At 27.9% G+C, this 25,296-nt stretch overlaps 8 protein-coding genes across 12 annotated transcripts; 6 read left to right on the top strand and 2 right to left on the bottom strand.

Annotated features, from left to right (window-relative positions):
* Positions 1-1,141: 1,141 nt before the first annotated feature.
* On the bottom strand, positions 1,142-2,691 carry LOC138183080 (transmembrane emp24 domain-containing protein). The gene is made up of 3 exons (XM_069119616.1): positions 2,463-2,691; positions 1,451-1,791; positions 1,142-1,371 (listed from the first exon to the last, which is right to left on the bottom strand). The coding sequence occupies exons 1-3, from the start codon at positions 2,587-2,589 to the stop codon at positions 1,222-1,224; spliced, it is 618 nt and encodes a 205-aa protein (XP_068975717.1). The 5' UTR covers positions 2,590-2,691; the 3' UTR covers positions 1,142-1,221.
* An 843-nt stretch (positions 2,692-3,534) lies between these two features.
* LOC138183078 (sn-1-specific diacylglycerol lipase ABHD11) lies at positions 3,535-5,036 on the top strand. 2 transcript variants are annotated; one of them, XM_069119613.1, is made up of 4 exons: positions 3,535-3,895; positions 4,070-4,226; positions 4,279-4,644; positions 4,725-5,036. In XM_069119613.1, the coding sequence occupies exons 1-4, from the start codon at positions 3,765-3,767 to the stop codon at positions 5,034-5,036; spliced, it is 966 nt and encodes a 321-aa protein (XP_068975714.1). In that variant the 5' UTR covers positions 3,535-3,764. The 2 variants fall into 2 exon arrangements, with proteins under 2 accessions (XP_068975714.1, XP_068975715.1); XM_069119614.1 differs by having other exon boundaries at positions 3,773-3,895; positions 4,081-4,226.
* unc-119 (unc-119 lipid binding chaperone) lies at positions 5,014-7,513 on the bottom strand. The gene is made up of 4 exons (XM_069119615.1): positions 6,421-7,513; positions 6,216-6,329; positions 5,811-6,110; positions 5,014-5,750 (listed from the first exon to the last, which is right to left on the bottom strand). The coding sequence occupies exons 1-4, from the start codon at positions 6,563-6,565 to the stop codon at positions 5,623-5,625; spliced, it is 687 nt and encodes a 228-aa protein (XP_068975716.1). The 5' UTR covers positions 6,566-7,513; the 3' UTR covers positions 5,014-5,622.
* A 64-nt stretch (positions 7,514-7,577) lies between these two features.
* Vti1b (Vesicle transport through interaction with t-SNAREs 1b) lies at positions 7,578-9,616 on the top strand. Of its 2 annotated transcripts, none has more exons than XM_069119611.1 (2): positions 7,578-8,222; positions 8,934-9,615. In XM_069119611.1, exon 2 carries the CDS (start codon positions 9,059-9,061, stop codon positions 9,395-9,397), a length of 339 nt encoding a protein of 112 aa, XP_068975712.1. In that variant the 5' UTR covers positions 7,578-8,222; positions 8,934-9,058; the 3' UTR covers positions 9,398-9,615. The 2 variants fall into 2 exon arrangements, with proteins under 2 accessions (XP_068975712.1, XP_068975713.1); XM_069119612.1 differs by lacking the exon at positions 7,578-8,222 and adding an exon at positions 8,242-8,493 and having other exon boundaries at positions 8,934-9,616.
* Positions 8,265-8,980, top strand: LOC138183244 (uncharacterized). The gene is made up of 3 exons (XM_069119918.1): positions 8,265-8,493; positions 8,623-8,817; positions 8,934-8,980. Exons 1-3 carry the CDS (start codon positions 8,265-8,267, stop codon positions 8,978-8,980), a joined length of 471 nt encoding a protein of 156 aa, XP_068976019.1.
* Positions 9,617-9,912: 296 nt separating the features above from the next.
* Positions 9,913-18,120, top strand: cnk (connector enhancer of ksr). 2 transcript variants are annotated; one of them, XM_069119466.1, is made up of 12 exons: positions 9,913-10,066; positions 10,655-11,244; positions 11,555-11,665; positions 11,788-12,038; positions 12,097-14,363; positions 14,462-14,591; positions 14,664-15,158; positions 15,218-15,361; positions 15,748-16,478; positions 16,547-16,804; positions 17,021-17,250; positions 17,324-18,120. In XM_069119466.1, exons 1-12 carry the CDS (start codon positions 10,009-10,011, stop codon positions 17,537-17,539), a joined length of 5,481 nt encoding a protein of 1,826 aa, XP_068975567.1. In that variant the 5' UTR covers positions 9,913-10,008; the 3' UTR covers positions 17,540-18,120. The 2 variants fall into 2 exon arrangements, with proteins under 2 accessions (XP_068975567.1, XP_068975565.1); XM_069119464.1 differs by having other exon boundaries at positions 16,547-16,948.
* A 1,242-nt stretch (positions 18,121-19,362) lies between these two features.
* Positions 19,363-21,897, top strand: LOC138182978 (putative uncharacterized protein DDB_G0282499). Of its 2 annotated transcripts, XR_011173948.1 has the most exons (4): positions 19,363-19,643; positions 19,715-20,541; positions 20,621-20,680; positions 20,759-21,026. XR_011173948.1 is itself a non-coding variant. In XM_069119468.1 (3 exons), the coding sequence occupies exons 1-3, from the start codon at positions 20,466-20,468 to the stop codon at positions 21,526-21,528; spliced, it is 906 nt and encodes a 301-aa protein (XP_068975569.1). In that variant the 5' UTR covers positions 20,033-20,465; the 3' UTR covers positions 21,529-21,897. The 2 variants fall into 2 exon arrangements, 1 of the variants encoding a protein (XP_068975569.1); XM_069119468.1 differs by lacking the exon at positions 19,363-19,643 and having other exon boundaries at positions 20,033-20,541; positions 20,759-21,897.
* Positions 21,898-22,039: 142 nt separating this feature from the next.
* On the top strand, positions 22,040-24,915 carry LOC138182977 (E3 ubiquitin-protein ligase MARCHF8). The gene is made up of 6 exons (XM_069119467.1): positions 22,040-22,450; positions 22,845-23,145; positions 23,424-23,515; positions 23,674-23,854; positions 23,995-24,260; positions 24,330-24,915. The coding sequence occupies exons 2-6, from the start codon at positions 23,029-23,031 to the stop codon at positions 24,589-24,591; spliced, it is 918 nt and encodes a 305-aa protein (XP_068975568.1). The 5' UTR covers positions 22,040-22,450; positions 22,845-23,028; the 3' UTR covers positions 24,592-24,915.
* Positions 24,916-25,296: the final 381 nt, after the last annotated feature.

The following is a 25,296-nucleotide window of genomic DNA, read 5'->3' as shown; positions in this document are numbered from 1 at the left end:
AGGTGGCATCTAATGAGAAGGAGCGGACAATGAGCCTTTCTAACTTAAGTGCCCTAGGGTGAATACCAGAAGGGTGCTCCTACCACCCTTCTTATTTCATTCATTTATTCTCACGCTTGCTTCACGAATCAGACGAGTTATCTGACGAGAGAGCTCCACTATGAATGGTTTCAATGTTTCCGCAATATTTCAAAACAGAAATCTAGTTAATCGAATAATCATATTAGAATTTCAAACATAAAATATGTTCAGAAGATTGTGCGAAGAATTTTGTTTCCACCATAAAATTTAAAGAAAAGGAAAGAAAGGTTCTAAATGATCATTATACCTATAATTAATTAATAATTAATATCTGATAATTTTAATGTAACATTTTTTAATATGTTATATCAAATATTATTTAACCATCTATATCATTGAACGAACTACATAATAATAAACAAACTAATTTCAAACTTAAAACAAATTTTTATTTTTTTATATATGAACTAATCTCAACTATTTTTCATAAATATTCCCATATTGAAATATTTATTCAATGATCACATAGCAGTAAAATAATAAATAAGTACATACCAAGATATCATACCATTTTTTATAAAGAATATCAATTTCTTCTCTTATTGTTTCTAATCTAATTTATATCAGAATGATTAAAATCACTACATGACATCCACGTGACAGAAAAAGCCAAATAAAGTTTAAATAAAATTTGATTCATCTAAGACATATTAGATATATCTAATAGAATTATCAAATGATTAATCAGTATTTTTTTATTAAATCATATAACTCTGTACAATTGTATAAATATTATTTTAAATTCTAGTGTAAGTTATAGAATTTAAATTCGTATATGAAAATGATATAATATTTCGATACAAATTTCTGTACATATTTGTTTAATAAAAATAACTCTGAATGATTATTAATATGAGAATAATTAGATTTTATGTATGATGTATACTTTAAGTTATATATAAACTAAATTCTTTTAGCTAGTACTAGTGCAAAAAACATTTTGTTTAATGTTTTCAAAATTATCATAAGAAATCATATTTCTTTTTTAACAGTATTATAAATTCTTAACATCATTATGTATTAGAATATCAAATTTAAGGAAAGAAATAACTTCAAAATGTTGAAATTTTTTAATTCTATTATAACTTAATCACATAAAAAAATGTACAATGAGTGTATTTTCTTATTGCATATGTTGAATTAGACGACTCTTCTAACTTCAAAGAATCGTTTTAGATAGAAAATTTGTCCTATTGTCATACAAACCAAAACCATAGCTTCAAAAAATGCCCACATAACTACACGAGTATTTGTGCTTTCACTGATAGCTCTGTGATTGCGATCTCTAACCTAAAAGTAAAATATTAATTTTATTAAAAGCTTTAGAAGAACATAAGGAAATGAAACACAAATTCTAAAGAGAAATCACCTGCATGTATTCTTGCTCATTTTTCACACCCCATAAACTTGTACTTAATTCTTTTATCATATCATCTATTTTGTTATGGTTTGAATCAGAATTTTTCCCATCTGAAGTGTTTTCTACAGGCTTTGGATTTTCACCAATATCCATGTTAAACATCACTACTTTTGGTGTCATACTACTTTTCTGATTGCCAAAACAATATGTATAAACACCAGCAAGATGTGCAGCAAATGTATATTTACCACTGCTTTCTTGATCACCTTGATAAATTATTTTTCCATCAGGACCAATTATTTTTACATCTATGTCTAGAAATCCACCTTCTGCTATTTCAAATGTAAGACCTATGAAAATAATATCATTTTTGTGTGAATATAATAACATTATTTTAAAAGAGCATTATATAAAATAAATAAGGACATATTTAAGTTAACATATGGTATATACTAATATAAATACATTAGACAAGTACTATTACAATTTATTATCTAAATTTTTAAATTATAAAATCCCAATAATTTTACCAAATTTGTTTATTTAATCTGTACTGAATTAAAATATAATCCTAATAAAAATTTGATAAATTTAAATTTGATTTATATTTCTTATTGTAATATATTATGCTAATTGAAATAAAATAGTATTCTATTTGCATAAAAACAAGTTGTTTAGACCATTTTTAAAATAATGATATTTCTAACAGATTCGAGTAAATATTTGTATGTATGTCCTACCAAGTTGTAAGAATGTTTTAATTATCTAAATCAACAATTTTTAATAATGTAGTAAGATTTTTTTATACTATTTTACATGATTTATACCATATTAATTCCAAAAGCAGTAACAGAACCTCTTTGTTTAATACGTGTATTTTTAATACTAAGCAATTACTTCGATTAACATTCATCTCGAAACATAAAAGCAATTTTATATCAAAGTTTCATTTTGGAAGATTGAAAGTTATTATTTCTCTATAATACATATATTAAAAATAAGTACAGAAGTGGAAACTAACCCATTTTCGTGCCTGTTTCCACATTGTCAAAGAAACATTCTTCGGCATGTGCGTCCACGGTAATGAAATAGCAGTTTACTCTGGAGCTCAAAAAAATTAGGAATAAACACGAAATGAGCCACCTCATTTTATCAAATTACAATTTGAATCAATTAAAAACGACATACGATTTATCTTTTACCTGCCACTTCACAGTGGCATGTTGCTACCACAGCGCCACGTATGCATTCTGCCGTGAAATAAATAATATAGATAGATGTACGTCCTACAAGAATTATCAAACCCGTCAAAATGATAAATTCCAGATTTTTTTGTAATTATTAAACAAAGCTAGGTGTTTCCAACAAAAACCAAAATAAAATTACAATTATATATACATATTGATTTACATCATATTAATGTTTAATCAATATATTGAGATACCCATTAAAGGCTAATTGTTCGTCTATTTTATTATTATAATATAATACTAGAAAGTACCAATTACAATATGTTTGAATATTGAATACAAATTATTTTACTTTTATTACGTAAATATATATTTAGAGATATACATTTATGAGATCGTAAGCCTATACAGCACTTCTGAGAATTGCGAATAAATTTTCGAATAGATCTGGAAATTTGATAAAAGAACAGTTCATTATTACAATTACAATTTTACAGAATTAATTATTTTATTTTGTGCTGAAATATAAATCTTCTAAACATATTTTCTAAAGATTAGATTTCTAATGATTTAAATAATTTTTTATTCTCTAATATATTCAATTCAAATTCAATTCAATTCAAAAGGTCAATCAATTTGAAAGTATAATCTTTAAAATATGTATGTACTTATATTTCTTTTACAAAACAATAACATCAAAATTTTAGTGCGCTTGTAGAAGTACGATGTTTATATAATTATACTATTCTAGTGAAACACTTTTTTTACTGATTAAAACAATTTTTAATTCATTATTTACCATCAATTTATTAAATTAATGTAACAGTGTATATATATATATATAATAATGAATCAAACACTACATTAAAAGTGACTTATTCAACTTCGGATGCATATAACAGAAACATTTTATATAATACAAAATATTACTGTATTTATTTACACATATTATGTGTATATTATTATCTAATCTAGTTTAGATTGTAGTATTATTTGATAATGTATTACTGTCACATGTACTTCATTCATGGTTCATGATTTTATGTTATAAAAAAGCAACATAAAATACAAATTTTTTCTGAAACAATCAAAATTTATTGTTAAACATTGTTAAAAAATAAAAAATAGGAAGTATGAGTGGTATTTGCTCCCGATATATAATAACGCGAAATATTTTTCACCATCATCGAAGACAAGATTTCGTTGTTACTTCATCTTTTGTACCATATTTATCTTCCAAACAAATACGTAGCAATTCTGATTCGTACGTATATATACATGGGTATATATATACATATATATATATAGTGTTGTCACAGTATCATTTATATAATTTAATTGTTATATATATGTGTGTATATATAATGTTATCACAGTATTATTTATATAATTCAATTGTTAAAATATAGTACTTGTTTCATCATTACTAATTTTCAAGCGTAATACCAGTAAAACTAGCATATGTTTCCTATGAATCTATGGATGGGAATAAAAATGCTTCCAAGCGACCTATAATAATAATGCATGGTCTTTTTGGTTCAAAGACTAATTGGAACTTATTATCAAAAACAATTCATCGGGATACAGACCGTAAGGTAGATACCTGGATTTTGTGTAATGCAAGGAATACTTAAAATAAATTTATAGGTGATAACTGTAGATGCAAGAAACCATGGAGATTCCCCACATTCTTCAGACATGACATATAGTCACATGGCACAGGATATAGTTCAACTTATGAATGATTTAGGATTTCAAAAATCTATATTAATAGGACATAGCATGGGTGGTTCTACGATGATGTATGTAGCTTTAAATTACCCACAGCTAGTAGAGAAATTAATAATAGTTGATATGTCTCCGGTGAGGGTCAGTCCTCAGCTCATGGAAATGGAAAAAATATTCAAAGCCATGCGCACAGCAAATTTAGAAGGAATCCCAACATTGACAAAAGCACGTACTAGTATAAGGGATCAACTTGCAAATGCTATTAAATCATTACCTTTACGTCAGGTAATTAAATATTTATTATATTCTATATGAACAGTTAAAATAGCTGTCATTCATATAAACTAACATTTTCTTTATTTCAGTTTTTAGTAATGAATTTAGTAGAAGCAGATATTGGGAAATATAAATGGCGGGTCAATTTACCTGTATTAGAGCAAAACTTTGCATCACAAATAGCTGTATTTCCAGATGTAGGATCAAAAATATACAATGGGCCGACATTGTTTATAGGTGGTTCTAACAGTGATTATATAAGAGTAGAAGATCATGATAAAATAAAAAAATTATTTCCATCCGCTGGATTTACTTATATAAATGGTGCAAATCATTGGGTTCATGCAGATAAACCAACAGAGTTTTTGAAAACAACAATTGATTTCGTTAATCAGACATAATTTATTATCATTTCATATGTAAAAAAAATACACAGTATGTTTTGTAAATATATACATGTATTTGTGAAGTTTTTGACATTACATATAAATCAAGAGAAAAATAGTGAAGTAAAATATAATTTTATGCAGTATAAATAAATCATAAATTTTGTGCTTGTTAAAAATTTACAAAGCTCATCTCTTTAGCCTCTTGTTTGTTGCTTTCATAAAAAATACATTCAATGTCATTAGTCAAGATTTAGTAGTGATAAAACTGACAAACAGTTTTACACAAGGCCATATTTAAAACAATAACTATTTAAATATTAGGCATCATAATAGAATTTTTAATTATTATAAAATTAAAAAACATTTATTTAGCTACAGGTTCAATATAGAAAATTGTTCAATTAGATATGTTTTCAATTACAAGAGTGAAAAGTTGTATGTGAAGCAAATTCAACTTTTAAACATTAATCTAAAAATTTGTGAAAATTGCAATTATTTATAAAAAGAAATAAATTTGGAATTTTAAATTAGCTAAATATTTGCTACTATTATCACAATTATTTTTTGCAAAGTGCAAGTTTCCTACTGACTTTATCTACTAAAGTACATCATGTGTGTGTCCACCATTATATGCATAATCAGCTTTATTATGCATGACCAATTGATTGTCCACAAAATAAAACGAATCTGAACGCGTTTCAAATGGATTTGCAATCATTTCAGAAACTGTAAATTTTATATATTAGAAATTAATAAAATCACATTGAATAATTATTCATTGCTTACCCAAGTCAGCAGGTAAAGTAGGAAACTCATAAATGTGTTCACAAGTATTCTTGCTATTTGGTATACAAAATCCAAATTGAAAGTCAAAGGTTTTCAACAATCTATCCCGAAAGAAATGACGTTCAATCATTCGGAAATTGTTCACTGGTTTAGAACCCACCAAAAACTCAATTGTAGCTCCGACAGTCTTTAGTTTAAGAAATTGAGGTGTAAATTGATACCGTACAAAACGGCCAGTATTAGCATCCTCACAACCAGATTCTTCATTTTCTGGTTCCAGATCTTGATTGGAATCACATTCTAAGATATAAATAATAAAATTTCATTTCTGTATATCAAATATAAATACATTTGTGTCAAATTTTGTTGTAATTATCATTAATTATAATATCTACAATTGCTAACCAGTAGCTGGTGGTTTTGTTATCTCAAATAATATTGCTCCTGTCTCTAAGTCTCTGATTTGAAATCTTGTAAAATCTATGTCATAAATATTTGCCTCTGGAGAACATAAATACTCTGAAATTAATATAGATATATAATATATATTTGATCTTCCTTATTTATTGATATATTGAAATACAAAAAATATCAGTATATACTATCTTACTGTCAGTAATTGTAGGTAATCGTAGCACCATTTCTGGGGTTATAGTTGTTTCCTGAATATTTCTATTATCTGTACTTTCCTGATCTGCTGATGGTGTAAACGGAGCAATAGCTTCATTTGACTTATTCTCGCTATCAACACTCATAATTTAAGCGTAATTGAACAATATAAAGACAATTATTTATATTCAAGATCACGTATGACAATTATAAAATATCACATATGATATTCATTGAATATCCTTAAATGAGGTTTCCACTTGTCAAAAATATTTTACCTAATATTTTTCGTTATAAAAATATTTATATACTCAATGTTACTTCCATTGCATGTATATTGTGGCATTTCTTTATATGTCAATAATTATTTACGTTTTATACAAAGTATTAATTGTGATATTATGGCTATCGAAGAAACACTTTTTCACTTATTTAAGAAAGTAAAAAAAAATAACTAGAAATCTCGTGTTACTAGTATTTCGTGGATTTCCAGGGAAATTGAATTTTCAATTAAAAATTAAATTAAGGAATTATACATTTTATACATATATATTTATTTAGAGAATTAGAATATTAAACTACGCACACGTTGACAAACAGATATTTATGTTGTATGTTTTATGTGCGCAACAAAATAGAATTTTTTACAAATTATTTTAATTTACAATTTTAAAAATTGGTGAATAACACATTTTAGCCAATAGTTGCAATATCATGTAACTACGGTTTTATACACAGATTTGGGAATTCGTAGAATTTTTGCTAGCGGGGGATATGATCATTTTGATCATGATCTTGATGTATTTTAATTCCCTTATTAGTCGCATAGTGGCGCTGTCACGAAATTCTGAAAAACACGCGCATGCATCTTTGTAACAGTAAGCGACGAAAGATGTTTTTAGGCCGTTATACTACCATCACTACTACGACTCTCATCGTGACCGTGGTCGTCACTCATTTCACCGCCGAGGCAATCATGCACCGACTAACGCATTACTTTTGACTGCGTCATTGATAATGAATGCGATGAATAATATGTGAGCTTTTGCGAGTTTCGCGATAACGCCATCATGTTGCTAATAAGGAAATTAATATTATATACAACATAAGATATCAAAATCATCTCACTCATATCATATCAACATCTCACTCCGTAGGAATTGTCAAACCTACGATCATATGTATAAGGTCAATAAGGTTCACGTTCTTATGAGATAGATGGAAATAAATAGTGTTCTGTCTTTGTCTAAGGCATTCACATCATGCCACATATGTACAGCCAAGACTTTTATGTTTTCTATGTTGATTTTTCACAACTAGACAGGACTCAATTTTCCCTAGGCTTCGGTATATGAATGACTTATTTATATGATCGTGGTCACGACCAGTAGATTAGCTACTCATTTCTATCGCGACTCAATTTTCGGATGATTTTCCCTAGAGAGTGTTGAGAACAGTTTATAGTCTAAATGATTGTAGTCTGTCTCGCAGAGCGTAGTCTGAGAGCAGACCTTTCCATGCCCTCCATCTTGATGTTTTTCGACTCGAAAGCTGGACGATTTTTCCTAACGAATGTCCAAACCTGTTTATATGACCATAGTGAATAGTGATTGAGTAGTAGTTGAATATTTCACGACGTTAGATTCATGAAGCCTTCATATGTTTACAATAAACAGAAAATTTATATATGTATTATCGGAAGCATATTCAAGATATATAATAATATATAACGAGTGTGTATCCTGAATATAACTACATATAATTTGTTGACAACAAAACAAAGTTTTGCAAAATAAGTGAAAGGTAAACATGTCAACTCGATTTTACTAATATTTATTGTCGATTATGTCAACTATTACAAAGAATGTTCGTACGGAAAATTTAAAGAGACGCTTAAAAGAATCGTTTTGTTTAATGGACACTGATACTGATGGGTATTTAGATTATCATGAAATGAAAGCTGCATTAAAAGCTTTGGGTTTTGCAGCAAAAAAATCTTACATTTTATCTATTATACGAATGTATGACAAGCGTGGATATAATAAAATTTGTTTCGAAGATTTTAATTACATTGGTACGTTTAAACAAAAAATATCAAATTTAATCAATAATCTGTTATTTATATTCTTAAGGAAGTTTGTAATAAATAATGCGTGTGTTTTCATAATCAGTACTATCTTAATTAAATTTTATACTTACATAGTATCAGAGAAGTTAAATAAGCGAAAACCTTTAGATGAAATTAAATATGTGTTCAAATTATTTACAAATGAGACTGCAAATGACAAGATAACAGTAGAAGATCTCCAAAAACTTAATAAAAAGCTTGATTGTAATCTGACTAATGAGGAAATGGAACTTATGATTAAAGAATTTGATTTGGATCAAGATGGTTCTAGTAAAACAAGAATTTGATTTTGAATTAATTAAATCATTGAGGAAATTTTAATTTTATTGTTTATTTCATTTATTTTATATTATAAATAATTTTGCAAATTATACCTATGATTTCAGTTGATCAAAGTGAATTCTTGGATATTATGGCAGATCTGACATTTTAAAGGACGTTTGTTTTCTTGTTGTGAATATAATTATTATTTCATAATATTGTTGTGAATATATTCATTAATATTGTCACAATGAATCTTGGAGTTAATTGGGAAGAAGAGCATAGACGGACATTATTAGAAGGAAATGCAATATTGGATCGCTCATCACAATCTATTGCTAGATCTCAAGCAGTTGCTGTTGAGAGTGAACAAATAGGGACAGAAGTAATTTCTGAATTGAATGAACAAAGGGAACGATTATTGAGAGCAGATAGAAGATTATCCCAAACAGATGAAGAATTAGATAAGACAAGAAGGATATTAAATGTTATGCGAAGAAGAATTTTAATGAATAAGTTTATATTAGTTTTAATTATATTACTGGAAATAGCTATACTTGGTGCTATTATATATAAGAAATTTATATAAGAAATATAGATTGTAAATATCAATGTTGTATATAAACATATATATATATACATATAATTAATATATACTTTATATGTATATACGCACAAGCATTCAGTGCATTTTTATTCATGTCCTGTGTAATATATATTACGCAATATAATATATGTGCACATTTTATTTAATGTTACATTGTAATTAATACGTTTCAATGAATTATATGTAAAACAATAAATATGTTACAATTTGATGCAATTTTACAAATTGATATACCCTGAAAATCATTGGTATATGATATTGAATGAAAAATTATCAACTACACAATACTTGTCATTAATATGTATGTATATGTACACAGTTATTTTTAAGTCATCGACTGTACATACGTATTTTACAGTTATCGACTTAGCAGACTGAAAACTTAGTCAATGATTCGCCATAGCAAACCGCAGAGGGCGTAAAAAACACACTAAGTTTTTTTCGAGATCGGTATTTCAGAACATGAGATACAAAGTCCCATATATAATGTCATGTCTATTCTATACTTAGTTAATGTTGGAAATTAGAACGACTAAGGATTGAGGAGTCAAGGAGAATCTTTAACATTTTATGAATTAGTAGATGATCGGGTCATGGCGTATGTTAATGTTGCTGAATGGAAAACTGAACAAGTGTGCGAATGGTTGAAAGGTGCGAAAAATTGAATTTCCTTTTGAATCAGTGTTATACATCGATATATTTTAAGGAACAAGTGTACTCTATTATGTGCAGAAACAATGTCGTGAAAATTTGCGTGTGAAAATTTTGCAGTATACGCCCGCACCTGTCTCTTCGCCCCTCTTTCCTTTTAATCAGTCACTTTATTGCATGTATAAAACAGTATTTATTCAATTATTCATTACAATCACATAATTAGTAAATGATATATCATTATAAAACGAATCTTTAGTAATACTAAATCTTTCCTAAAAATATTTTAAATCTGTAATATTTTCATTTATTTTCCTAATATGCACCGTTAATATTCGGAAGAGTTTATAAATGATTATTGTTCACGTATTTTCATTATTGTTTTTTTCATTGTTATTACTTTTGAAAGAAACGAAATACTAAATGAGTAATTATTATAAAAGCAAAAATTATAATTATTTTTCCCTTATAACTTTGTTCAAATTCATGTACCAATCTTTCATTAAAATATTATGATTTCACTTTTACAATATCCTTTTTTTCTTAAAGTAATTGAATTCTTTAGAGAAAAAATGCTTCTTGTTTTAGGTTTGGATAATTCTGTTCTTCCCTATGTGCATAGCTTTACTAATCATGGTGTTAATGGACAACAGTTATTAAGTTTGAGACCCGAAGACCTAGAACACCTTGGGGTATTGAAACTTGGTCATCAGGAAATTATTCTTGAAGCAGTAGAATATTTGAGAAATTTCCATTATGAACTTGATCGTGAAAATCTGCAACTATTGGCATTGCGACTGTCTTGTCAAGCGCATAGTTTACAAAATGAGTTGTCTCATCAGACAGATTCGAAGCCTGTTACAACCCAAACATTATCTGATGTAGCATCAGTTATAATGGCTGTAAAACCATTAGTAAGGTGGCTTGATCGACCTCCCTTTAGTGGACAATTAGAATATAATGACAAAAAAGTTGAATTAATGAAGTTAGCTTTGGAAATGGCCACATGTGCACAAAGAGATAGATTTGCAGAAAAACCAATAGAAGAAATTAGAACAATTTGTGGACAATTAGCAAAATTGGCAGATTATATAATACAAGATATTACTGATCCTATGATATTACAACCTGCTAGTTTAGATTTGGCAACATTAAAAAAGAAGCCAGGAGATGATTTAGTAAGTTCTGAAATAACATCAATTTTTTAAAATAGGGTAATATTCTTCTATTTTATTTTTATTTCTAAATAATTTTATGTAATGAATATAATATATATAAAATATTTAACATAAATCATAAAATAGTATACTTCATAATCATTAAAGTTATCTGCTACATCCTTTAATGATAAAACTATAACCATTGATTCAACACATCTGTAACTTCCTATTTAGATAGTCTTGTATTATAGAGTGAAACTGTTAGAGTAATATAATTATTTCCTAATAGGTATGAAGAATTAAAATTGGAAAATATTTTCTTTTGTAGGGATTTTATATTTTACCATCTTTTCATGGAGCTCATCAAATTGCGGAGATTAAATTTGGATCAGCTGCACATCAATGTGGTAAAATGGAAGAAGGAGATGAGATTGTACAAGTAATTTTTCTTTTTTTTTAAATAATTAAAAAATTATATCTTCTATTCTTTTTTGTTTTTTCTGTGTTTATTTGTTATGAATATATAATACAAATGTTTAATTTAATTTAAATATTTTCCAGGTAAATTATCAGACTGTAGTCGGTTGGGAACGAAAAAATCTTTTAGAATTATTTCGCGAAAGCCCGGCAGAAGTATTATTAACTTTGAAACGTAGACCAAGACATACAAAAATATATGGTCAAATTTACATAAAACCATATCGACTTCCAAGCAATAAAAAAACATCTTACACAACACGGTGGCAACACAATCTTCCTTCCCCAAGGCCAGAATTATTAACTATACCAGATTTTACAATGCCATTACCAAGGTATATATATATAGACAATTTCGTTTCTAATATAATACAAATTTGTAAATTTGTTTAGGCCAAAGAATCCCAGTCCAGAACCTGCAAGCATTCTAGATACTGTTAATATGTTAGACACAATGATTATAGATAGTAGCGATTCGGATAGTGAAACAGATCCACCTTTGTCTATTCGATTATATTCTACAAAACCAAGAAATTCAGTTCAAAGACGAGCTACTATAACTGGTGCTAGTCCAACTACGAAGCATGGAATTGATATAGAACAATTTTGGAAAGAATTGAAACAGGAACATAGTACAACTTCTCAATTGCGGGACAAAGCAGCATCTTGCGCTCATGGTTTAGATAATGTACCATCAAATATACGACCACAAACATGTATATCTATAGAACAAAACAAAAGAAAAAAAAGGAATGATGGACAAACTGACGATAAGAAAGTACAGTTTCAAGATAAACCTATGATGAAACATGATGTTCCTCAAGTAGGTAATACAATCAGCGTGATAAATGAGAAAAAAGATGAATGTAAAACTACCCAAAATTGTGAGGAATTGTGCAGTAATATAAATACAATCAGCCAAATTTCTCAAGCATCTGCTAATGTTACCAATAACAATAACTTGAGTGATACAAGTGTGCCTTTAGATGAATGCAACAATTTTATTAGGGATAAACATAGTAATAGTAAGAGTATGATAAGCAGTAAGGAACATAGTATATGTAACAGTAAAGAACGAGGAAGATTAGATAAAAGTTACAGTACACCAGCGTACGATTCAATGGACGCTGACAGTATAGAAGACAGAAGGCAAAAGTTGTTTCATGCGTTAGAACCGTCTGCAAATAATGTAAGCAATGTATCCAGTAAGACTGATGTTCAATTGACTTTCGCGAGTTCCGAAGATCAACAAAAATTAAGAGATATTGATGATCAAAAACAAAGTATTCAAATAAATTTTGATAATATTATTAAAAAAAATAATGATACTGATAAATATGTTACACAAGATAACAAAAAAAAACAATGTTCTGAATCTGAACATTTGGATTCGTTTAAAACTTCTATGTGTAAGATAATTGATGCAAACCACAAAATCAGTATAGAAAATAACCAAAGCAATAATGAATGTATTAGTATTGATGTAAATAAATACGACAAAAAGAACGTAACAAACAATTTAAGTGTAGAAACGGAAAATATATCAAAAATATGTAATACTCAAAATTTTACAAATAATTCAAGTTCCAGTCATGAAACTAATGAAGATAAATTAGAATCAATAAATAGTTTTATGCAAAACAGTGGAGAAAATAATTCAAACCTAAATAAATTTGAGAAGATTCTTCAAACATTTAATGGACCAAACCACTGTGGTCCAACAGAACATAAAAAATTAACAGAAAAAAAAGCTAATGTATCAGTAAAAGAAAATATCCAAGCTCAAAGACAAGTATGGACAAATAGTGATCTGAATTTTACTGAAAGTAATGTACAGATATATAATAATATTACTAATAATATTACTCGAAACATTCCTCAAATTCAAATTTGTCGAAAGGTACAGAATGATAATACAAAAGCCGAAGATTTAATTATTCAAGGAAATGCAATGCAATCTTGCAAATGTGTAGAAGTAACAAAAACTGACTCTAGTAAGAAGTTAGAAAATAAACCTCATCTAATACCTCCAGATCCACCTCCACGTAAATATTATTCAAAGTTAACAATGGATTCATCTATAAGTAATACTTCAAAGATGTTTGATGACCAAGAAAAGTGTTGTACGCCAGAAAAAATTAATACTAGAAAAGATTTAAAGAGTTTGGAATATTATACGGAAAATCATATCAGAAGTACCTTGGATTATAAAGATAAGCAGGATTATTTTGATGTTTGTAATAGTTTTACAGAAAAATTAGAATTTATTGATGATATGAATACTCTAGATAACGAACTTAGACCTAGTTTAAACTTGGATTCTACATATTTAGAATACAATGATAAGCAAATAAAGGAAACTAAGTTTATCTGTGATAAGTATGAACCTATTGTTGAGAAGTCTGTATACACTAATTCAACAATAGAATACCATGATACTGAATCTTATTCTCAAAATACGGATTCTCCAGATGGTTCATGCTCTTCAAAGCAATTTTTAGATAATAAATCTAAAGTGTCTGAAAAGGAAAAGAGTTTTGAGAAAGGTGTAGTTAATAAAGCTATGATGGTGGCTAGAAGTATTGGATTGCATGGAAGTTTAAGCAAATCTTCCAGCAATAGTCCCAGAACTAATAGAAAACGAAGTATATTATTTGCAAGTAAGTAATTGTCACACATTGTATATATTTAATAGATATTAATATATATTAATCTTTAAATACTTATACTTATTGATTTTTATGTTATCTTTAACTAGGAAAGCGGAATATCTCTGTTAAAGATATAGGCACAGGTGATTTAGAAGGATGGTTAACTTACCGCACAAGAGGTGCAGGTGGTGCTTGGGCCAAAGCTTGGTTTGTTTTAAAATGCTCTTCTCTGTACAGGTTCGTTAACCAAATTTTTATATCTACATATTTATCTTACAAATATTTATTTTATTATATTTTTAAATATAGGTTTAAAACTCAAAACAGTATAAAAGCCGACTGTCTCATAGCTTTAACAGGATTTACCGTATCACGAGCTGCCGAAGTAAAATCAAGAAAGTATGCGTTCAAGGTTTATCACACAGGAACGGTATTTTATTTTGCTGCAGACACTGAAGATTTTCTTGCCTTATGGGTAGATGCAATTAACAAAGCAACCTTAGGTGCGGATGGCCACAGTAGGAATAGTGCGCTTTTCAGCGAAACTGACGAGAGCGATAGCGAACAAAAAAGTAAAACTAAAAATGTTCATACTTCGGAATATAAACCGAACTTTGAAAAATCGTTCGGATCATTAAAAAAAGTTGTTCGTAAAGATTCTCCCTCGTATAAGGATCATGAAATTAGTGGTGCTAGTTTAGATAGAAAATATCTAAAATTCCTTGGTGCAAGAAACAATGTACCTGTTCCAACTGCACAGTTTAGAAGTTACAGAAGAGTTCTTCCTACATCTACGCCTAATAAGTAAGAGTTAGTATGGAATACCTCGTTTAAAACAAAAATAAAATATAAATATTTTTCAGGAAACAAGATTCTGTTCCAAATTCGCCAGATTTGCAAATGACGATTGCAGGAAGTACATTTTATGGATTATGTGCATCTCATAGTGCTACTGATATGTCAACTAGCACTCAAGATATGGGTGATTACAGGCGTACCACAGACAGGTAACATTTTATGTTGCATGCTACAGAACTAATATATCAATTTTGTTATATTATATAATCTTTTATAATTCTACTAAACTTAAATTATTATGGTTTTATTTTTTTTTATTGTACACGCGAAAATAAATTTTTAACTAAAGAATAATAGCAATTAAAAATATTGTTATATTTTGCACTTCATAATAAAATAATTAACTAAAAATATTGACTGCATTTATTTTATATGTATGTATATATTTTGTGCATGTTTTTCCTTATTGTAACTGTTTTCCTACACACTATCCTTAATGAAGTAGAGCACATTTTATTTGCTTTTACACATACATATCTCTTGTTATCCTATTGAATATTGTAAAGTAATTAGTGAAACAGTATTTAATATTTAGGTGTCTCAGTAACAGAAATAGAAGAGCAGAAGATTTACAAGGTTTTATTACGTTAGAAGAATTCATGTTGTTGCAACAAGAAGATCAAAGACAAATGACAAAAACTAGGCCTGTATCACCACGGATGACTCCTTTAACTAGCGATCATGTTCATGTCCAACATAGGAACTTTCATGATAATGAGACTGTTAATGAACAATCCAGATTTGTCAGTGATGGAACTTTCAATAATGATGTTTATATTCGAAATAAAAATAGTGATGAAGTAGTCAATAACGCTGCTTCTGCATATGGTTATTCTCGGAATGTGGATACCATTCACGCAGTGCGACAATATAGCGAAGATTTTGATTCAGAAAGAAATGAATATAGAGGAGAATCATTAAAACATTCGGTTCATAAAAAGTCGAACGAATTTTATTACGCTAATAAAAAAAAATTATCAGATGGCTCAAATATTCAACAGTTGAAGCCATGCAATTCATTTCACTGTAAAGCTATCACAAATGACCAAAAACCTTCTTTGTGTCATAATAAATCAGATATTGTTGATGAGTCTGGGAGGCAAATGAGCTTGAATTGTGAATATAATACTAATATTTGTACAAATCAAGCACAATGTTCAAGTAATCATGACATTTCTAGATCATATGATTATTATTTGCCTAAAAATGTCAATAATTTATCAGAGGACATGAAACTGGCACCAAGACGACTTACTCGAAATGATGGTAACTTTCATTATTTATATAATAACTTTTTAATATATCAAGATTAATACGATTTCTTTTTCATTTAGGTTCCTCAGGATCTACCAATGACCTTACGTTTCATACTTTCTATGAAACTTTACAACGTGCAAAGAAAGATGCATCCATTAGTCGCAAAGGAAGTTTCAATCTAACAAGTCGTCGTGATCATGTTTCTTCAGACAAGCATTGGTTGGACTCTTTGCGACGAGGTGATAAAAAAGATATCAATTGTGATAAAACTCGTTTGAAAAACGTAGCACAGTACCACCCACCACCTATACCAACTTCTCCATTCGAACAAGAAGGTATGACTGCTGCATTTGAGATGCATTTAGATAAAGGTGAACAAGTTCAAAAGACAAATCGATTGAAAAATTTGTTTGGCAATAAATGTCAGCAGAAACCTTCTACACTTGATTTACCTAAAGAAACACAAAAAACTTTATTGGGTAAATAATATACTTTAAATTTCAGTTATATTTTATAATAATCTTTGACTATAATTTATATATAAATTATAGGATCACCGAGATTACACAGAGCGTTATTTAAAGAAAAATGTTACAATCAGTCACGATTACCAAGTCGATCGAGCAGTCAGAGTCCTGGCGATAGTGGAATCAGTCAATCTCATAGTTCCTTCAGTGGAAATAGTCCTCAAACTCTCAGTCAGAGTTTTAGTTCGGTCAGTTCTGTTAGCGATTGGAGTCCAGATACACCATCGCCGTGTACTCCAAATTTAATATCGAAGGTATATATTTCAATAAATAGTAATTATAAATATTGTGTTAAATATTAACATAATAACAAGTATTTATTTTTAGGGTATTGCAAGTCAGCCCTCCTGTCAGAAAAGTCACGCAAGCATGGGTAGAAACTCATTGACACCACCGACTTTGCCTTACATACCACCACCTACATCACCACCACCTGATTATCCTGGTCTTGAATATCCGCCAGTATTTGAACCTGGTACTTATTCTCTCTTGGATGCTTCATTACTACGTAATCGTAATAAAAGCAATCGAGATACTCATTAACCAATGACACAACTTAGTTCGTTAATCTACACAATAATAACCAAAGATAATGTGTTTCCTTAATCATTTATCTATATATAATCAGGTATTTTATATAAGGAATTCAAAAACATAATAATATTTTTTCATAAAGTATTAAAATTTAACCGTCCATTTTATAAGAATCTGAAGGTTATTAAATCATTTTTTTATACAAATTGAAATTATAATCTATCCACTCAATGGTAAGAGCAAAATAGTAGTTGAGTGGACGACTGAAATTTAATATGATATACCATTACTTTAATAATATAAAGATTACTTGAATTAGACTACGCGCGCAGTAGCGACAATTTGTCGCGCGATAGTTTTGTCACTCTCGCTCGCGTCAATCAAAAGTTCAATTTCATCTTTTAATAAAAAAAGGTGTCCTGAATTGCGTTGTCAAATGCGCCCAAATCGCATTCTTTTCGTAAATGACAAAACTGTTGTGCGACAAATTAACGCTAGTGTGCGCATAAATTATTATTTGTAATAATTATTGATATAAGTTGCTAAATTGGAACTTATTACATCTTTTAAAACATTTTAATTACACTAAATGTTTATTGTATATTCATTATGAAACCCTATAATAATTACTAAGTAGGTAGATTTACATATAAATGTTACATATGTAATGTAACTTTTATACATAATACAGATAAAATGATATGTTAATGGATGAAGAAAGTTAATGAAAAATTTGATGACAAATATTAATTGCTTGCAATAGCAAACAAAGAGATCAATTTTTTCATTTCTAAATGAATAATCATTTTATTATTATATTCATACATATATATGTAAAACTTTTTATTATAAATATTTTTAAATATGCGAAACAGAAGTGCTCTTGAATGAACATTATTAAAACACACAAATAATATAAATTACATTTCAGTAAAATATAGCAAAATTCTGTTATACTTTTTTAAACATATTTTATAAATAGCTTTAAATATACATTAATCGTCGTATATACATATATAGTATACATATATTCATACATTTATATATAATGTGATGATTTGTAAAGTGCCTACATATCTCTTTTATATAATTTTTGTATATATGATTAAAATCATACTTTTTTAGCTATTAATGTAATTCGAGCTGCATGACTTTATTATATTTTATGCTCAAAAAATTTTGAAGAAGTATTATATAATTAAAACTATTCAAGTTTTAAATTATGTATTTTGTGTATTTTTTACAATAGTTTATAGTTATTATATATGTATCTATATATTAAAAATTTAATTGTATATAATAAGGCTGGCTATGAATATTATAAAACGCTTTCATTACTAAAACAAATGTTTGCAACGTGTACGATAATATTGAATAAAATAAATTATTCGATACACTTTTTATCATATAATATAATAATTAGACTGTGGATCACATAGAAATGAGTGTAAGTAGAAAGAGATATGTAATCCAAATTCATTTCCCGGACTGTGAAGCCGAAAAATAAAAGAATAAAAAAATATAGGACTGCGGATATACGTGTAAATTCATATTTTTATAAATCCAACTAGAAAATAAAATCTAAATAGACAATTGATTTATTTACTAAATAATGTAATGAGTACTAAATTCTAAGATTATTTAGATATTTTTAAATATTATATACATAATGTATAATAATAGCATTTATCATATATATTTTAAATGATACAACTTTATTTAAAATTCGTGTTTGCTTTGATTTTAACATATTCGTTTCGTTTGTTTTGTATGTTCGATTATCTCGTAACTTGTAACGCTCGATTAAAAATTGGCTTATCGATAGAAAAAGATATCGATAACCTATCGAAGGACTTTTTGAGTTGTGTCTTGTGTCGGTTGTATCCGCGATCGTTGTGTCTGTCTACTGCAATTTTGTGAACTAGAACATAAAATAAAAGAAAGAAATTAACAAAATGTCAGTTCCAATTGATTATATTGATTTAACGACTGACCTACCAGATCAACCTTCAAAATTACGAAAAAAGGATGAAATATATGTTAATTTAGCAATAACAAAGTCACGAAAGCGTGGTTCTAAAAAACAAGTTGCACAACTTGAAGATTCTATCATGTACGTATGTATTGTCACATTATACTTCCTTAATTTTAATCGAATTTATTTGAATGTAAACATTTTTTTAGAGAAATAACAGATAATAATAGATGTAAAGATGTACAAACAATGGAAATCATAGATCTAGATAATATCAATAGCCCAAAAGAAACTGGAATATGTTATGCTAATGATTCTAGAGAAGAAAAGTTAGTTGTATTGACCTGTCCAATATGTTATGAACAGTTGTCTTCTAAAATGAAACCTATGTCTACTCCTTGTGGACATATATTTTGTACAAAATGTATAACTCTAGCTCTACGAGTACCTAAAGCTAAGAAGTGTCCAACATGTCAAAGAAATATTAAATTACAATCTTGTACCCGTTTATATTTTTAAACATATAGATTTTGGTTCTCATATTTATGTACTTTTTATATTAGTACTATCATAAATATGTAACTTGCCCTAAGTTTTGAGTATTTTAAAGTGTATTTTATGATATTTCTGTAGTTATATAAATTTCAATACTTAATCTCTAATTATGTATAGGATATGCTGTTATTTTTGTATCTATTCATTATAATAATTTAAGACTTAATACACTTTTAATTTATGAGAAAAAGAAATTAAAGCATTTGATGAAATCTAAAAGTGTATCTATTTCAATACATCTTGATTTAAAGGTTATTCACTGTTTACATTTTGTTGTCACCTTGAAATATCTACAACATATTTAACATAACATGAACTATTTTATATCCTTTGTATATCTGGTTTTATGAAATTTATTGACATGATTTGATGTATTCTCTCGATTAGTATAATTAAAATTTCAAAATGTTTAAGACAAAGAAAGTACAAAAAGAAAATCATATGTCATTTTTCGTTGGAGGCACTGCAATTGGAATGGCTGGTAGATATTATTTTAAACTATAATATGGTTATATTCTTTGTATTCAACTTATGTAATATACATATTATTTATTTCATAGCTGGTCTATTAGCTGGAAGATTATTTTCAAATACATCAATTAAAAAAAATCAAAAATTTGGTAAGTAATTTTTAATAATTTAAATAAAATAAGAAAAAGTTAAATAATTCTTAATATTTTTCATTTTTTTCTATATAGGACCTGAAATTCTTATCAACAAAAATAGGAAAAAATATTCTCAGGATGATAATATTTATGATGTATATTTTAATAAAAATCATCATAATATACGTTCTAAAAGTGCTTCTCGATACAATGAGAAAAATCTCATAGAGAAACCACTGTCACCAATTTCTTTAAATAAATTTGATGATAAATTAAAAAATGATATTAATAATTTTAATTCAAGTTGCAACTGCAACAAAAATGAACATAAAGTCTTTCATGATAACAAAAATCATATTCCGTATAATATAAGTATAGAAAATAACAATGAATACAATGCACTTACTGATATTTTTTCAGAAAACACTAAGGAAGAAACAAAGAACAATAATTATTTTAAATTAGAAAATACTAAACAAGAATCTTCACATGCTGTCCAATCAGAAAATAATGTAAGTGTTAAAGATGAAAATTGTTTGAAAGCAATAAATGTTGAAAAAGAAGCGTCAAACGCTGCAAAAATTTATGAAAGTATGCAGTTAACAGACATATTTAACAATTTATCTATTAATTTCTGTGAAAACAGTGCTATTTATAAGAATCTCCCAAATATAACAAATTCTGGGAGTGGTTCAAATATTTCATCAAGTTACATTGATAATGCCAGTAATATGGCTACATATAATACTACATATTCCGAAAATGCAGAACAAAGTAACATTTTTAATTTTTCTTCTATTGAAGACTTTTATGAAACTGACATAATCTCGTCTACAAAACAGAATAATTTCAATGATATCTAAAAGTTTTTAAATGTAGTAACTAGAGTGCAGATTTTTATGGGTTCATAAAAAATTTAAAAGTACAAAATTACAAAACATGATCATAATATGAAAAATATATAAACTATCCAAAGTACAATGTTTTCTATAATGCTCAGTAGATAAAACAATTGGCCACAGAGGTCCTTTAATGTGAAATATCAAGTTAAGCCATATTAATTCTTTAAAATTCTTTAAAAATCCGCAATCTAGTAATAACTATTACAAAGTTTTTAAACTAATAACAATATTGTTATTTAGTTTGAATATTTTCTTTTTTACTACATGTATATTGACAAAAAAATATGTTGTATAATGAGAGAATAAATAAATGATTTAATACAATTAATGCATGCATATTTTATATTTTTCGTATCTATTTTTTACGTATTCCAAATTTGAATCGAGGTCGTTCATTGGTGTACTAATATTCAATGTCATTTCCAAATAACGGATTGGTTGATCTTATACATACGCCACGCCTACGCTCTACGTTATGGCGGCGCCTCAGAGAAATAAGATACACAGTCTGTTGTGAAGAAAGAACTATGCTTTGTAATAAATTTAGTATTCGTGGTATTTTTGAAAATTGATGCGGTTTATCGCACGCGCTCAAAACGTGATAGACTATAAGAAAACATCGAAATAATTTCAACATTAAACTGTGCAAGTTAATTAATTTACTGCAGTGAATATAAGTTTCCTATAGTGTGTCATTGACTCGAGACGAAGTGTCAAAATCGACTTGGTTTCGTGCTATATAAAAATTTCATCAAGACAATTACGAAAAATTTCATTTATTAAACGTCACTCAATCGTTTAAAATCAAGCTTGTTTGAATAGCATATTTATTGTCCAATTACCAAATTTAGTGCTAGTGTGATTTCCACGGAAATGAAAAGATGTATGTGACGCCAATGCTTTGTTTTCTTTTTGTCGAATAGTTTTCGTTCCAAGTGTTACGTTTACGTAGTGATTTTGATAAAATGTAACCACTGTAGCATTTTTCGCCACTGTCAGTGTTTTTTTTGTATATGTGTCGCTTTCTCTCTTTGTATAAAATATTACAAATTTGAATAAGAAACGAATCAGAATTACATATTTTTGATGTATTTATTATTTGATAATTTCTATATAAATTATATTTTTAAAGAATCAAGTGTAATACATAATTATATCGTCTTCCAGATATAAATTAATCATTAATATCAAAGTCTTAAGTAAATATTTTTATGTAAATAACAATTACAAATACTTCAGTTTTATATAACATCTTTTAAAGTACGGTATAATTTCAGGTTTTTAAGTACATATTCAAGTTAAATGTTAAACATCATGGCACAAAAAGTCTTTTGTATGTAATTAACTATTAATTTGCACTTAAACATGATACCAATGGAAAATAATTATCAAACACTCGTTAAGATGTGTTTGTTTAATGTTGTTTATTACTGATCACATCTTTGCTGAGGTCAGAGAGTGATGCCGGTTCATCAGATCAATGTTAATCCGCCTGACCGGCAACCACCTCTGTCGCTTGGTCCTTCCAATAACAATAGCCCTGCTGGTGGTGAAGGCTTACCAGAATGGACAGCAAGGGTAACTTCTCATATATATCTTTCTTTTTTTATTCACATATCTTTCATAAAACATTTATTTCCTATTTTAGTACTTTTTACTTTAAGACAATTACTCTGTGAATATTAATGATCAAATAAATTCTTTTAGTTTTATATCTGCATCATAACAAAAAATATTAATGAATAAATAAATTATTTTAGTTTCATATATGAATCACAATAAAGAATTTTATAATATATAAAATATATATTCACTTTACCTATTGATTTATGTTTAATGGAATATTTATTTTTTAGGAATCAACATATGCAACAGTAGTTACAATCATACCAGATCATTGTCATTCATCTGTAAGCACATTGTCCTCAAACAATCATGATATTTGCAGGTAAATGTAAAATTCTCTTATTATAAATTATCTTCAAACAACTCTTTCTTACCTTTTTACAAAAACTTATGTATTATAGCACTGCTAAAATAATTGTTTATGAACAATATTTATTATACAATAATGTATGCAAATTTTATATTCTTTTTTTATTACAGAATATGTCATTGTGAAGGTGAAGAAGGTGCTCCCCTTTTAGCACCTTGTTATTGCAGTGGCAGTTTACGTTATGTACATCAAGCTTGCCTTCAACAATGGATAAAAGCTTCTGACACACGTGCTTGTGAATTATGTAAATTCACATTTATTATGCATGCTAAAACAAAACCATTTTGTGAGGTATCATTTCTTTGTATTTGTTCTGTATATATGAAGAAATTTTCGTTCAGATTTTTAAAGACTAAACCTACGATAATTTGCTGATTCTTAATTTAATAAGTTTGGAAAAATTATATACGATATTAATCAATGATTTTTAGTGGGAAAAACTTGAAATGTCTGCCCTAGAAGTTCGTAAATTATGGTGTGCGGTTGCTTTTCATGCAGTAGCTGCACTTTGTGTGGCTTGGTCTTTATACGTACTCGTCGAACGTTCCGTGGAAGAAGCTCGACGTGGATATGTAGACTGGTCTTTCTGGACTAAATTAATAGTTGTTGTAATTGGTTCTACAGGCGGTTTAGTTTTTATGTACATTCAATGCAAAGTATACATTACATTATGCAGAAAATGGCGAGCATTTAACAGGTATATAATATTAGCAATAATTATTTCTATTTAGTTGCAAATGTTATAAATATCGACTATATTTTCTAGAGTAATATTTATTCAAAATGCTCCTGAGAAAGTGGTGCTTCCTCCCTCACCTACAGATTCTTTGAGAGAAGTAACATTGCCTCTAAAAGATCCAACTGCCTCTATGCCTGAGCTCAATCATACCTTATTACCCCGTAACATAGATCCTCCATGTGCCTCGCAGATGGTAAAACCGGATCCTGCCGCGCCTCCACAAAGGCACGACGCTCAATTGAAACTGTATGTATTTGATAAATTGTCCTCGTCCGAAGACAACTTGTAATACAATTGTGGGTAATACAAATGGCTGCTAATTGTGCACTAATGATTAGCAAAAAAAAAATTGTAATGCAAACATAAGCATATGTCTAGAATAAAATGGTAATTCTAGACCGCAGTACGATTTTGAAAATCGAAGTTTCTATTTCGAAACTGTCAAATGTCCGCCCTTATGGAGCACCTTTATCTGAAACCTAGTACTTCAGTGCTTACATTGACAATGGGATAGCTGAAAGTGTTTAACCAGCGGTTTAAACATTTTCTCCAACTGTACATAATTATTGTATCTGTGATGTTATTAAATAAAATTTACCATATTTAAACAGTACCCTTAATGTTTATAATGAAAACTTGCGTCCATTTAGTAAAATTTTGATTTGGGATAAATAAGTGAATAAATAAATAATGATGTCAAGGTAGACAATGTAATACCAATGTAATATAATTCCTTGTATAAGGATTTTTAAATTTAACTTTTAGTTTTAATTAAACTTTTCTAAATTATTATTAGAAAGAATAATGTTATATCAAAATAAAACATACTATTTTTAAAATAGATATTTTTATTACAAAAATGTAACAATTGATTTACATTGAAATCTTATACATTTTTTGTTTTGTCTTATAAGCAATTATTTTATTTTGATTAATTTTAAGCAGTTGACGAATTTAATAAATACACATACGTTCAGTACTATACAAATTTAAT

Source organism: Bombus flavifrons, chromosome 9 (assembly GCF_040668555.2).
Source record: "Bombus flavifrons isolate JBK064 chromosome 9, iyBomFlav1_principal, whole genome shotgun sequence".
Taxonomy (NCBI): Eukaryota; Metazoa; Arthropoda; class Insecta; order Hymenoptera; family Apidae; genus Bombus; species Bombus flavifrons.
This window is presented reverse-complemented; position numbering and strand designations above follow the sequence as displayed.

Coding starts and splice junctions, on each gene's coding strand:
- LOC138183080 (XM_069119616.1), bottom strand. CDS start 2,589: ATGAGGTGGCTCATTTCGTGTTTATTCCTAATTTTTTTGAGCTCCAGA. Junction 1,792..2,462: donor GGAAACAGGCACGAAAATGG/GTTAGTTTCCAC, acceptor TTATTTTCATAG/GTCTTACATTTGAAATAGCA. Junction 1,372..1,450: donor ATGAGCAAGAATACATGCAG/GTGATTTCTCTT, acceptor TTTTACTTTTAG/GTTAGAGATCGCAATCACAG.
- LOC138183078 (XM_069119613.1), top strand. CDS start 3,765: ATGAGTGGTATTTGCTCCCGATATATAATAACGCGAAATATTTTTCAC. Junction 3,896..4,069: donor ATACGTAGCAATTCTGATTC/GTACGTATATAT, acceptor CTAATTTTCAAG/CGTAATACCAGTAAAACTAG. Junction 4,645..4,724: donor AATCATTACCTTTACGTCAG/GTAATTAAATAT, acceptor TCTTTATTTCAG/TTTTTAGTAATGAATTTAGT.
- unc-119 (XM_069119615.1), bottom strand. CDS start 6,565: ATGAGTGTTGATAGCGAGAATAAGTCAAATGAAGCTATTGCTCCGTTT. Junction 6,330..6,420: donor ATTACCTACAATTACTGACA/GTAAGATAGTAT, acceptor TATTAATTTCAG/AGTATTTATGTTCTCCAGAG. Junction 6,111..6,215: donor AACAAAACCACCAGCTACTG/GTTAGCAATTGT, acceptor TTTATATCTTAG/AATGTGATTCCAATCAAGAT.
- LOC138183244 (XM_069119918.1), top strand. CDS start 8,265: ATGTCAACTATTACAAAGAATGTTCGTACGGAAAATTTAAAGAGACGC. Junction 8,494..8,622: donor CGAAGATTTTAATTACATTG/GTACGTTTAAAC, acceptor ATACTTACATAG/TATCAGAGAAGTTAAATAAG. Junction 8,818..8,933: donor TTTGGATCAAGATGGTTCTA/GTAAAACAAGAA, acceptor CTATGATTTCAG/TTGATCAAAGTGAATTCTTG.
- Vti1b (XM_069119612.1), top strand. CDS start 9,059: ATGAATCTTGGAGTTAATTGGGAAGAAGAGCATAGACGGACATTATTA.
- cnk (XM_069119464.1), top strand. CDS start 10,009: ATGGCGTATGTTAATGTTGCTGAATGGAAAACTGAACAAGTGTGCGAA. Junction 16,949..17,020: donor AACACAAAAAACTTTATTGG/GTAAATAATATA, acceptor TATAAATTATAG/GATCACCGAGATTACACAGA. Junction 17,251..17,323: donor CTCCAAATTTAATATCGAAG/GTATATATTTCA, acceptor ATTTATTTTTAG/GGTATTGCAAGTCAGCCCTC.
- LOC138182978 (XM_069119468.1), top strand. CDS start 20,466: ATGTTTAAGACAAAGAAAGTACAAAAAGAAAATCATATGTCATTTTTC. Junction 20,542..20,620: donor CACTGCAATTGGAATGGCTG/GTAGATATTATT, acceptor TTTATTTCATAG/CTGGTCTATTAGCTGGAAGA. Junction 20,681..20,758: donor TAAAAAAAATCAAAAATTTG/GTAAGTAATTTT, acceptor TTTTCTATATAG/GACCTGAAATTCTTATCAAC.
- LOC138182977 (XM_069119467.1), top strand. CDS start 23,029: ATGCCGGTTCATCAGATCAATGTTAATCCGCCTGACCGGCAACCACCT. Junction 23,146..23,423: donor TACCAGAATGGACAGCAAGG/GTAACTTCTCAT, acceptor TTTATTTTTTAG/GAATCAACATATGCAACAGT. Junction 24,261..24,329: donor AAATGGCGAGCATTTAACAG/GTATATAATATT, acceptor TATATTTTCTAG/AGTAATATTTATTCAAAATG.